This window comes from Macaca nemestrina, chromosome 5 (assembly GCF_043159975.1).
Source record: "Macaca nemestrina isolate mMacNem1 chromosome 5, mMacNem.hap1, whole genome shotgun sequence".
Classification (NCBI taxonomy): Eukaryota; Metazoa; Chordata; class Mammalia; order Primates; family Cercopithecidae; genus Macaca; species Macaca nemestrina.
In genome coordinates this window covers 68,652,793-68,666,486 of record NC_092129.1, presented here as the reverse complement: position 1 = coordinate 68,666,486, position 13,694 = coordinate 68,652,793, and the positions used below count along the sequence as shown (strand labels likewise).

General features: G+C 41.8%; 1 protein-coding gene across 5 annotated transcripts in view; it reads right to left on the bottom strand.

Annotated features, from left to right (window-relative positions):
• LOC105489009 (protein-L-isoaspartate (D-aspartate) O-methyltransferase) overlaps positions 1–13,694 on the bottom strand; it is a 64,616-nt gene that overhangs the window by 47,141 nt on the left and 3,781 nt on the right. For 4 of the 5 annotated variants that reach the window (XM_011753575.2, XM_011753574.2, XM_071096596.1 and 1 more), the window contains exon 1: positions 13,401–13,663. The exons of the other annotated variant lie outside the window; for it this stretch is intronic. In XM_011753575.2, the coding sequence (XP_011751877.1) occupies positions 13,401–13,629 (229 nt within the window). In that variant the 5' untranslated portion in view covers positions 13,630–13,663. Of the gene's footprint in view, positions 1–13,400; positions 13,664–13,694 lie in introns of those variants that run through there. 5 annotated transcript variants of the gene reach the window in all.

The following is a 13,694-nucleotide window of genomic DNA, read 5'->3' as shown; positions in this document are numbered from 1 at the left end:
TTAGGCAGCTTCACTCAACACTGCCAAATATTCATCAATTTTTGAAACCATCATCATATTCACTGTATTCATTCCTCTCTAGATGGACACTTAAGTGTGATATCTTAAAGATTGTACTTGAGGTACATTCTAAAAATCAAAGTAAATTAAAGAAATCATTTCCTTCAAGCTCGATAAGATACTTCTATCAAATTTATGTGAGCTTCTTTGGCTCTATAGATATGAAGGCATATGGAATTTACCAAAACTCGGAATTGTTATTAATAGCATGCCATCAGTCATTTATTAAAAAGCTGAACCCATCAAGGCTCAGAATAAAACTTTTTTAGGCATTACTGGGTGGTTTCCAAAAATTTTCACAACTTTCTTATTATTTATTTTTGCCCAGGATCCCATGTTTTAAAAGATGCTTAAACCAAACTATTATATATTTACTAAGTTATTAAATCATTTTTCTATCACTGGTAATCTATGATATATACAACTGCCAGCGCCCTAAAATATTTCTAACAAACAGAAAAGTAATTTGATGTTTTAGTTTGCATGCACAGGCTAGTTAGGGGTAAACGTGCAATTACCATTAGGCTTTTTTGAAATAGAGAACAACTTGAGAGCCACCCATACCCAATCTGCTTGCCATCATAGGGTCTAAAGACCCTAATTAAATGATTATAATAATGGCTAATGTTGGTCTAAATATGCAATGATTCAAGTGAAAACAGGATTCAAAAAGGATAATGCAATAGAATCCAAGCTATCAGCCAAATAATAAAAACCTTGAAAAAATTAGGGTCATGTTAAGAAAAATGTTTCTTTTCCCAAATTGAAGCATGGGTGAAAACGGGCACAGAGGATAAATCAAATTCCAGGAAAAACACAAAAACACTATACAAGAGTTATGATTTACATATGAGGAAAACTAAAATGTGGCAAGATTTCAAGCAACTAATGGAGCGGTAAAAAAAAAAAAAAAGGAAAAACATTCTTCAATAGTAGAAAGGCCTTCAATAGTATAAAGTCTTTTTATAGTAGAAAGTCTTCAATAGTAGAAAAGCCTGTAATACAGGGAACAAAGGGCAGGGAATAAACTCAATACACTACATAGTTCAGCAAAGTATGGATATAGTCATAAATATTAATGATGGCTACTGACTTTCAACTTTTGAAATCAACAATTAAGTGCATAAGATTTATTTACTGCTCAAAACAAAATGTAAATGTTATCAACTCTGAAAATGTAAAAGAACTGTCTATCAATTAGGAAATGAGAGCGGGAACTCCCTAATACCCTTTCTCACCAAGTAGATGGGTTAAGAGGTAGTGTCAGTTTATAAATTATGGAACAAGAAATAGAGGTTAAAGTCTATTACTCAAAGTTACAAAGGTAACCACAAAAGAGGAACCAAAAACTATAACTATATGAAGGAAGGGGACAGGTTTGTATTGTGTAAATACTCATCCATCTTGGCAGGAGGTCAGCAGATGACATCTAAAGTAGATAAAACACGAAACATCAATTTAAGCATATGATTTAAAGATATGAAGGCAATCACAAGAACCAAAAACAGTTAAAAGTGGTGCACTCTAAGCAATGAGTTGGGGAATGGGGAAGAATGTTGTTTTTCATTATAAGCTCATCTTATTCCGTATCTTTTAAATATGTACATATATTACTTGATTAAAAATTAATATTCTCAATTATCCTAACCTATCATAGATAGTATGTATGTGTGTATATATATGTATACACACACCCCCCCCACCCCCCCCCACCCTTACAATTAGCAAGATACAGCAAGGACTCCTTTACTTTCATAGTGATAGAATTTTATTTTATGTATATGTGTGTGTGTGTGTGTGTATACATATATTTTGCGTTTTATCTACTTTAGACATCATCTGCTGACCTTCCGCCAAGATGGATGAGTATTTACACAATACAAACCTATCCCCTTCCTTCACATAGTTATATCATAGTTTTATATATGTGTATATATACACACACACACACACACACACACACACACAATTTTCTTTTTACCTGCATCCTCTATAATCCAGTATATAGCAACAGAATTATTTTGGGTGCATTCCCAATTAATCTCCCTGTGATTATGTGAACCTTTACAATTAAGTTCTTGTCAATGGAACATATGTAAAAATTAGGGATACAACTTCCAGATCATGCTCTTTTTGTTTTTTGTTTGTTTGTTTGTTTTTTGAGACCGGAGTCTTGCTCTGTTGCCAGGCTGGAGTGCCATGGCACGATCTCGGCTCACTGCAACCTCCGACTCCCTGGTTCAAGCAATTGTCCTGCCTCAGCCTCCTGAGCAGCTGGGACTACAGGCATGCACCACCATGCCCAGATATTTTTTGTATTTTTAGTAGAGACAGGGTTTCACCATGTTGGCCAGGATGGTCTTGATCTCCTGACCTCATGATCCGCCCACCTCGGCCTCCGAAAGTGCTGGGATTACAGGCGTGAGCCACTGTGCCCAGCCCAGATGATGCTCTTAAAAGGAATGGGTGTTTTCCTTTTTCTCCTGCTTACGTCCTCATTGGCTGGAAGAGGGAAATGGTGAAGGTAAACTATCTTTAACCTTGCAGATGAGGGAAAGAGCAGAGCAACAAGAGAGGAGTCTAGGTCCTCAGCGCCACAGAACCACCATATTAGCCTTGAACTGTTTGGATTGATATGGGAGAGAGAAACTTTTATTTTGTTTAAGGTATTGTTTGGTCTTTGTTATAGCAACTGAACAATGTACCCTCATGCACAAAGCATATGAAGAGGTAAATAAAACCAGCCTGAAGAACAGGACTGGAGTTGGAGCATGGGAGTAAGCTATGTCAGACTCTAAAAAGGCCTGGAAAGCTAAGCAAAAGGTGTTTACACCTGATACGGTAAGCATTAAGAAACCTAAGCAGCAAAGTGACAAAACAGAAATCGGTACACTAGGAAAATCAGTATAATGTGTAGAATGGATTGGATCTGAAGGGAGGGAAACTGAAAAGTATGACAACCAATCAGACACCAGGTATGTTACTCTTAAGTTTCAACTATGAACTTGGGCTGGGATGGTATCAATGAAAATAAGGTGAAACGGAGGGTTTTGAAAGGCATTTGTAGGAACTGCTGAGTTAATTTGATGACAGTCTGAAAGAATCAGTGATTATTCTAAGATATACGATCTGGGGGAACAGAAAAATGCTGAAAACTCTGGCAGAAATGAAAAAATAAAGAGGGCCTGTGTTGGTATGAAGAACTGAAAATACAGGTAAGAAAATAGGCCTGGCGCGGTGGCTCACGCCTATAATCCCAACACTTTGGGAGGCCGAGGCGGGTGGATTACCTGAGGTCAGGAGTTTGAGACCAGCCTGGTCAACATGGTTAAACCCCGTCTCTACTAAAAATATAAAAATTAGCCAGATGTGGTGGCGGGTGCCCGTAATCTCTGCTACTCGGGAGGTTGAAACAGGAGAATCGCTTGAACAAGGGAGGCAGAGGTTGCAGTGAATTGCGATCCCGCTATTGCAGTCCAGCCTGGGCAACAAGAACAAAACTCCATCTCAAAAAAAAAAAAAAAAAAAGAAAGAAAGAAAGAAAATAAGCTGCAGATGGATTTCAAGTCATATAGAAACTTTCTAAGCTTGTTACAAGGTTACATCTCAATAAAAGAAATAATTACCTTATTACATTAGTTTATAAGACTTGGATAGCTGTTAATCACCTACCCTACATTTCTTCTCTGCTATCAACATGTCTGGAAAAACAGTAAGAAATTAATAAAACTTTCACCTTTTCCTTCCCATTCAGAATCATTAGGCATGACAGATGCTAAGTAGAAGCTGAGACACTCCCAAAGTACTTTCTGTACTGAAAAAGTCTGAAAGTAATTAGTTTTAAATTCACAATATGGCCGGGCACGGTGGCTCACGCCTGTAATCCCAGCATTTTGGGAGGCTGAGGCAGGCAGATCACGAGGTCAAGAGATTGAGACCATCCTGGCCAACTTGGTGAAACCCCGTCTCCACTAAAAATACAAAAACTAGCTGGGCATGGTGGCGCGTGCCTGTAATCCCAGCTATTCAGGAGGCTGAGGTAGGAGAATCACTTGAACCCGGGAGGCGAAGGTTGTGGTGAGCCAAGATGGCGCCACTGCACTCTAGCCTGGGCAACAAGAGCAAAGCTCTGTCTCAAAAACGAAAAAAAAAATTCACAATATAATTAAGGAAGAATTTTATGTGATGGCAAGTTATGGTAAAGCATATTCTCTAAGTACCAGAGATTATTTAAAATATGTACTTTTCTCTGCCAACCAATGGGGGAAAAAAATGGTTCTCTCACTATACCTTAATAACTTTTAATTTACATAGTATTTAGATGATGCCTTTACATCACTAACAAACTACAATGTTATACAAAACTTAAAATGCAGGTAACATTAGAAGTTAAACTTCTGTAGCTGGCTACTAAAACACATACACTCCACAAGTAATTTCATGCAATCCATACCCTATTTAAAAAAAAAAAAAATTGGGCCAGGCGCAGTGGCCTGTAATCCCAGCACTTTTGTGAGGCCGAGGCGGGCAGATCACAAAGTCAGGAGTTTGAGACCAGCCTGGCCAACATGGTGAAACCCCCTGTCTACTAAAGATACAAAAATTAGCCAGGTGTGGTGGGGCACATGCCTGTGATCCTAGCTACTCAGGAGGCTGAGGTAGGAGAATTGCTTGAACCGGGGAGGCGGAGGTTGCAGTGAGCTGAGATTGTACCATTGCACTCCAGCCTGGGCAACACAGCAAGACTCTGTCTCAGGAAAAAAAAAAAAAAAGACAGAAAAAAAAAAATTGGTCCGCCGGGCGCGGTGGCTCAAGCCTGTAATCCCAGCATTTTGGGAGGCCAAGACGGGCGGATCACGAGGTCAGGAGATCGAGACCATCCTGGCTAACACGGTGAAACCCCGTCTCTACTAAAAAATACAAAAAACTAGCCGGGCGAGGTGGCGGCGCCTATAGTCCCAGCTACTCGGGAGGCTGAGGCAGGAGAATGGCAGGAACCCGGGAGGCGGAGCTTGCAGTGAGCTGAGATCCGGCCACTGCACTCCAGCCTGGGCGACACAGCGAGACTCCGTCTCAAAAAAAAAAAAAAAAAAAAAAAAATTGGTCGGGCGCAGTGGCTCATTCCTGTAATCCTAGCACTTTGGGAGGCCAAGTCGGGCAGATCACTTGAGGTCAGGAGTTCGAGGCCATCCTGGCCAACATGGTGAAACCCCATCTCTACAAAAAGTACAGAAATTAGCTGGGTATGGTGGCACATGCCTGTAGTCCCAGCTACTTGGGAGGCTAAGGCATCACTTGAACCAGAGAGGCGGAGGTTGCAGTGAGCCGAGATCACGCCACTGCACACCAGCTTGGGCAACAGAGACTCTGTCTCAAAAAATAATATAAAACATTTTTTAAAATCATAAAATATAGGTACAAAGGACCACTGGGGGGGGGGGGTGAAATCACAGAATCTTGGATTTGGAAGGGTTCTTAGAGATCTAGCGTACATTCAAATCTGATGACAAAATCCCTTCTACAAGATCCCTTACAGTGAAATGGTCAACCATTCTTTGCTTCAACATATTCGGTGACAGAAAACACTTTTTCAAAGCCAACTCTTTGATTGTTAGGATAGCCTTCTGAATACTTACTTATAATGAGCCAAAATCTGCCTCCCATTTGTCCTGGCTTGACCCTCTACTACATGACATTTCTTCACATTTAAACACCACTGCTCCATAAAGCCTTTGCTAAACCAAACCACCTCAATCCCTTCAAAGCACCATGTAAGATGCTGATCCTCTTGTTATCTTCATCGCCCTTATCCGATAATCTTTAGTTTTACACTGCCACCCTGAAAGCATTTAACCAAAGCTAAATATAGTATTAATAAAAATATTTTTGTAACAGCACAATTGAATCTTTCCCCTCCTACAGCCTAAGATCTTATTAACTAGAATGTAACACAGCCAAGCATCAAGATCTACTGCAATCCAAAAGCACCTTCAGTGATGGCAGATCTGTTCTCTATCTGCACTGTCCAACAGGGTGGTCACTAACTCCATGTGGCTACTGAGCTCTTGAAATGTGGCTAGTATGACTAAAGATAAAAATTTTTAATTTTATTTATTTATTTAATTATTTGAGACAGTTTCACTCTTTCACCCAGGCTGGAGTGCAATGGAGTGATCTCGGGTCACTGCAACCTCCGTCCCCTGGGTTCAAGCGATTCTCCTGCCTCAGCCTCCGAGTAGCTGGGATTATAGACTCCTGCCACCATGCCCAGCTAATTTTTGTATTTTTAGTAGAGATGGGGTTTCGCGTTGTTGGCCAGGCTGATCTCATACTCCTGACCTCAGGCGATCCACCCACCTTAGCCTCCCAAAGTGCTAGGATTATAGGCATGAGCCACCACACCCAGCCAATTTTATTTATTTTTATATAATTTAAATTTAAACATACACACAGGATTTTAAGTTTACTTACTAGTACCTATCCATAAGACTGGCTTAAAATAAGTCAAAATGAGAAGGTATATTCTGGACTCCAAGGCCCCAATTTCTTAGGATTTTACTAGCTGGTTTTATTTTTCCCATGTACATACAAAAGTAATGGAATATTAAGACTAAATGCTGGGTGGTCGCAGTGGCTTATGCTTGTAATCCCAGCATTATTGGAGACGGAGGCGGGTGGATCATTTGAGCCCAGGGGTTCTAGAGCAGCCTAGGCAACGTGGTGAAACCCCATCTCTACCAAAAAAAAAAAAAAAATAGCCAGGCATGGTGGTGTGCACTTGTAGTCCCAGTTACTCAGGAGGCTGAGGTGGGGGGATCGCTTGAACCCGGGAAACAAAGGTTGCAGTGAGCCAAGATCACGCCACTGCAGCTGGAGGTTTGGGCGACAGAGAGAGGCTCTGTCTCAAAAAAAAAAAAAAAAAGGAAACAATAAGTGCTCTTTTCTAGTAGCAACACCTACTAGTGGCTAAGAACTGGTGCTGTAGATAGAATTAGAAAATAATTTCCTTATTTACAAAAGTAAATGCTTTTAGGATATAAAAACTACAAATCATCATAATTCTTGCATATTCAAATGCCTACTAAAGATCTTGACTTAAATGTCTTATAAGAAAAGCATTCCTCAAAATAATCTCCTGATCTCTCACAGTCCCCTCCTCACAGAATAAACGTGGCTGCTCACTCACTCACCATTTCCAATTTAGAATATGGCAAATCATTCCAGTTGCCAAGACCTAAAACCCTGGTGCTGGATCCTTGCCTCCAATCTTTCTCCCACACCCTAAATCCAAATCTGGAATTCGCTATTTCTTCTGCCTGGAATGCTTATCCCAAGTCTACCTGCATGATCTGTGTCTACTCCTCCAGCAAGTCTTTGGTCAAATGATACCTTACTGAGGCCTTCTCTACAACTATAAACCTACTGCCCTACACACTCTGTCCTCCCTCCCTACTTTATCACTTATCATGTGACATACTATACTTGGCTGCTCCCACTAGAAGCTACAAGAGGGAGTGGATGTTTGTTTTGTTCACTGCTGTATCCTCAGTGCCTGTCATATAGAAAGCACTCAAATATCAGCTGACTGAATGACAAATTCTATAAACATTATATATATAAAGTGACAAAGTCAAGAATGCAAAAGAAACATAAGTAGAAATAATTGACGTATTAGGGGAATGGACTGAATTATTTTTACAAATAAAAATAGATAAAAGAACTTAATTGCTTTCAGTGGTCAGTACAGTAGTTTCCCTTTATCCGCAGGGAATACAGTCCAAGACCCTTAATAGATACCTGAAACCATATACAGTACCAAAGCCCATATAGCCCATACAGATGCTCAACATTTTTTTGTAATTATTATTATTTTTGGAGACAAGGTATTGCTCCACCACCCAGGCTTGAGTGCAGTGACATGATTGTGGCTTACTGTACCCTCAACCTCTCGGGCTCAAGTGATCCTCCCATCTCAGCCTCCCATGTAGCTGAGACTATAGGCATGCACCACAACGCCCAGCTACTTTTGTTTATTTTTTGTAGAGAAAATGACAAATGTTATTCTCACTATGTTGCCTAGGCTGGTCTCGAACTCCTGGATTGAAGCGATCCTCCTGCCTCAGACTCCCAAAGTTCTGAGATTACAGGTGTGAGCCACCGCACTCAGCCCTCCTTAACTTATAACAGGTTTATGTCCCTTATGACAGGTTCACATCCAGTAAAGTAAAAAACTTGTAAGTCAAACCACTGTTAAGTCAGGGACCATCTGTATGTTGTTTGCTTCCTATATATAACATACCTATAATAAAGTTTAGTTTATAAATTAGGCACAATTAAGAAATTAACAAAAATAATGAATAATAAAATAGAACAAGTATAATTACATGCCAGCACCATTATTCTTGCACTTTGGGTCCATTATTAAGTAAAATAAGGATTTTTTGGACACAAGCCCTGTGATACTGTGACAGTCACTGCTAACCAAATAGGCTACTAAGTGACAAACGGGCAGGTAGTGTAGACAGCATGGATATGCTGAACAAAGGGATGATTCATGTCACGGGCAGGATGAAGTGGGACATCCAGAGAGTTCCTCATGCTACTCAGAATGGCACACAATTTAAAACTCATGAATTGCTTATTTCAGGAATTTTCCATTTAATATTTTCAGACCTCAATTGACTTGGGGTAACTGAAACTTCAGAAAGCAAAACCATGGGATAAGGGAGGGACTACTGTATAGCATTTAAAGCCTATCCATTAAGTTAACTTCCCACAAACCCTCTGGTTTAAATACCTCTGCTCCAGAACATCACCTCAACTACTCTGGGTATCTTCCTAAATTTTACCATGGCTTGAAATTATCTCAATACAAGTAGGAAGTTAACTTTAATATAAACATTATTTAAATAGTCACATTCCCTGGATTAAGCAGGCTCATAGTTGTTTTAAATTAAGCTAATTTGTTTCATGAGCACATTACCAGTCCATAATCATAAAATAATTGTATTTTTCATTTCTAGAGACCTGTGCTGTCCAATATGGTAACTACTAGATACATATGATTATTTCATTAAGTTAATTTTAAAAAAGAATCGAATTTCAGTTCTTCAGTTGTCCGCATTTCAAATGTTAAATGCCACACGGAGTTAGTAGCTACCACACTGGACAATATAGAGAACATCACCAAGCACTCTATAGGGCAAGACTGCTATCGGCTTTTTCTAAAACATTATTCTAAAGCATAACACTGATTTAGCTGAAATGCTGGCAGAATTCAACCTTATAATTTTCAATTCTACATGTTACTGGTTCTGAAAATGTAGTCCCTGGACCAGCACTGGCACCATTTACAAATCTGTTAGAAATACATATTCTCAAGCTCCAACAATCTGTGTTTTGACAAGCTCTCCAGGTGATCCAGGAGATTTTGAAACATGCTCAAGTTTTAGTCACTGTTCTAAGTTACTTAAGAGCAGTTATGATATAAGCCATGACATAAGAAATCTACCATTACAATCTGAAATATTCTATAAATGATGCATCAACTATGAAATCATACAACCATATTGCTGTTATGATGGATTCTAATACAAAAGGAAAACAAAATATTCTTAACAAATTATATTAAGCTTCACTTCTTAAAAATAAACAAAACAACAACAACAAAAAAAACCATTGGCCAGGCACGGTGGCTCACACCTTTAATCCCAGCACTTTGGGAGGCTGAGGCAGGCGAATCATCTAAGGTTGGGAGTTCAAGACCAGCCTGACCAACATGGAGAAACCTCATCTCTACTAAAAATGCAAAATTAGCTGGGCGTGGTGGCACATGCCTGTAATCCCAGCTACTTGGGAGGCTGAGGCGGGACAACAGCTTGAACCCGGGAGGTGGAGGTTGTGGTGAGCCGAGATCGCACCATTGCACTCCAGCCTGGGCAACAAGAGCGAAACTGTCTCCAAAAAAAAAAAAAAAAAAAAAATTAAAACTGTAATTTCCTTCCTCTTCTAGTAAGCAGGCCCCTTTTCATTTCAACATCAACATAATCACATTTTTATATTTTTCTAAGATTTCAATTAAAAACCTTTAACTTAGACAGAATATACACAGTAGAATAATGAGGAAGGAAGGCAGTATTTTCAAATTTTATATCAATTGCAATTTTCACATGAGCAAATATTACTTTTATAATAAGCTAACAAAAAGAAATCTATTAGCTAGAATTACCTCAGCAAGAAGTTGAAACTAAAGTTGCACAAGTGTTACAAAAGAAGCTAAACAACTATACTACTCTAAATTCCTCTTAACAATCATAAATCTAGTATTAAACTATTTGCAAAATCAACATCTATGTATGCTAAATATTCCTTATTAAATTTTCTGACAGAAAAACATTCTTAGAAATTTCAGCTAAGAACAGTAATGTAATACATTAAAGTGATTATAAAACCACTGGGAAAAGATCTATCTAGTCTTGGCTTACCACAAATTTGGCCCAAAAAGGAGAGACTTTAAGAGCCTGATTGATTACAAATTTCTGCCACAGCCAAGTGCCTACTATGATAATCTACTGTTGGAAAATTACTTAATCACAATTTGGGTACAAAATGTTCCAGGTACATATACTGCAATAGGAGGCACTGAGATCATGTTAAGGGATTTCATAAAAATATTTACAACATATTAAGCTTATGTGCCATCCACGAGAACCCAAATCATACTTCATACTACTGTTGTACCACATAAATGTCCATTTCCAATCAAGCATCATTCCATAAAATGAACCTGACAATGCTTGACAAAACATTGACATCTAGGCTGGGCGCAGTGGCTCACGCCTGTAATTCAAACACTTTGACAGGCCGAAGCAGGCAGATCACCTTAGGTCAAGAGTTTGAGACCAGCCTGGCTAACACGGTGAAACCCTGTTTCTACTAAAAATACAAAAAATTAGCCGGGTGGTGGCGCGCACCTGTAATCCCAGCTACTCAGGAGGCTGAGGCAAAATAATTGCTTGAACCCAGGAGGCAGAGGTTGCAGTGAGCCAAGATTGCACCATTGCACTCCACTCCACTTGGGCAACAAGAGCAAAACTCCGTCTCAAAAAAAAAAAGTTAACATCTAAACATTCACCATGGCCAGATGTGGTGGCTCACCCCTGTAATCCCAAAATTTTGGGAGTCTGAGTCCAACAAATCGTTTGAGTCCAGGAGTTAAAGACCAGCCTGGGCAACATAGCAAGACCCCATCTCATAAACTATCAGAAAAAGAAAAAAACCTACAAAAAATGGCCTGGCATGGTGGCACCCCTGTACTCAGGAGGCTGCAGTGGGAAAATCGCTTGAGCACGAAAAGCAGGGGTTGCAGTGAGCCAAGCTCACGCCACTGCACTCCAACCTGGGTGACAGTGAAACTCTGTCAAAAAAAATAAACAAACATTCTCTGTTACCAAACACTAAAGAGTCAGTTTCCACATTAAGTATTGTCCCCCCACCAAAAAAAATTGAAAATGACTAATATATTAAATACTGGCCACGCACGGTGGCTCACGCCTATAATCCCAGCACTTTGGGAGGCCAAGGTGGGCGGAACACGAGGTCAGGAGTTCGACACCAGCCTGGCCAACATAGTGAAACCCCTTCTCTACTAAAAATACAAAAATTAGCCAGGCGTGCTGGCAGGCGCCTGTAGTCCCAGCTACTCGGGAGGCTGAGACAGGACAATTGTTTGAACCTAGGAGGCGGAGGTTGCGTGACTAAAGACTGTGCCATTGCACTCCAGTCTGGGCTACAGACCGAGACTCCGTCTCAAAAAAGAAAAAAAAGTACCAACCATGTGCCAAACAGCACTCCTAATTTCTTTCAGCCACCTTGGTCTGTCTAGCACAGATTTAGGCATATAATGGACACTTAATGGGCATTTATGAAAAAAAGGGATGACTATTAAATTCTTAGAGAAGTTTAAAAAATTTTTTCTTTTTTTGAGATGGAGTTTCTGCCCTTGTTGCCCAGGCTGGAGTGCAGTGGTAAGATCTTGGCTCACACTGCAACCTCTGCCTCCCAGGTTCCAGCGATTCTCCTGCCTCAGCCTCTCAAGCAGCTGGGATTACCGGCAGGCACCACCACCTCCGGCTAATTTTTGTATTTTTAGTAGAGACAGGGTTTCATCATGTCGGCCTGGCTGGTCTCGAACTCCTGAACTCAGGTAATCCACCCGCCTTGGCCTCCCAAAGCGCTCGATTACAGGCATGCCAACGAGCCCGGCCAAAAAAAAATTTTAATGGTGCCAGCCCTTAAGGAAATTACAAATCGAGTTGGGAGATAAGACAAACACATGAAAAGCTAAGTAACACAGGACAATTAAAAATACCATGTGGCAAGATATGATTACTGCAGTTAGTAGCAAAGAGTGTTATAAATTCTGACCAGTGAGATTATTATAGACTGTGGCCCTTGTAGTCTCCCAACAAAACGGGGACGCTATATTTCGATTTAAAAAAAGAAAGTGACACAGCAATCATCCTACCCTAAAATTATCATCAGAAGAAGGAATACAGTAAGAGAGTGATATAAAGAAACTCCATACAAGGTTTTTAAAGCCTATGGTAGCCCTGAAAAAAGTTGGAACATTAGACACGCAACCCTTTGTTGATCCAGGACCTGTAAAGGCTCCTGAAACACAAGTCTCTCAGGAACAGCATCCTCTGTTCTTTCTCCGCCCCCTACGGAGCTTTCCACTGGACAGCCGCCCGAGAAATTTCTCCCAGCATCTGCAATGGCAATACTCTCATCTTCCTCCCCTCGCCTGTATCAGACGGTGGCATCTCCCTCCAGGGGAAAAAACCGAGGGCGGGGGAGGCTGCATAAGAGGGAAAGCTCGCAGTGAGGTTGATTATGGAGGAGGAAGGTGAGAAAAATGCAGGGGACGAGCGTGGGGTCTCCTGAGCGCCAGCCCACTCTCTCTACAAGGCCTAGCCCACACGCTCCCACCCCGAAGGCACGCCCCTCACAAGCCGGACCCGGACGCGGACCTGAGTGACAGCAGCACCACCTGTACTGCACTCCCTCCCCCAGGGCCTGCAGGGAGACGACTGCCCCTGCCCCCACCACCAGCGGCCCCTGGCTCTTTTTCTCCCCTTCCAGTGCACGTCGTCGACGAGTGACAGGTCCCGAGGGAGGCGATTGCAAGCGCACGCCGTTCGGGACTACTGGGGCAACTCTGCGCCGAAGCCCTCCAACAGGCGCGCGGGGGCAGACAGAACGTTCCAGACGGCCCAGGGGGACCCGGTCCAGGCCCAGCCTGCCCTAGCTGCCCTACAACGGGCGGAGGTGGCACTTACTGCGGAGATTGTGGATTAGCTCCGAGTGGCTGGCGCCGCCGGATTTCCAGGCCATCGCTAAGCACACTCGGAGCAGGTACAGAACCACCTTCAGCGCGGCGACGGTGCCCAGCAGTTTTCCCAAGAGTGAGACCACCTCCCACACCGTCACCGCCCCGCTCGCGTCCCCGCTGTAGCTGCCGCTGTTACTGCCGTCGCCGCTGCTGCCGCCACTGCGCGCTCCCGGCATCCCCCGCGGCACGCATGCGCTCTGTGACGCCGCGCGGCCTAGGGTGCGGCCGGGTGGGGCCGAGG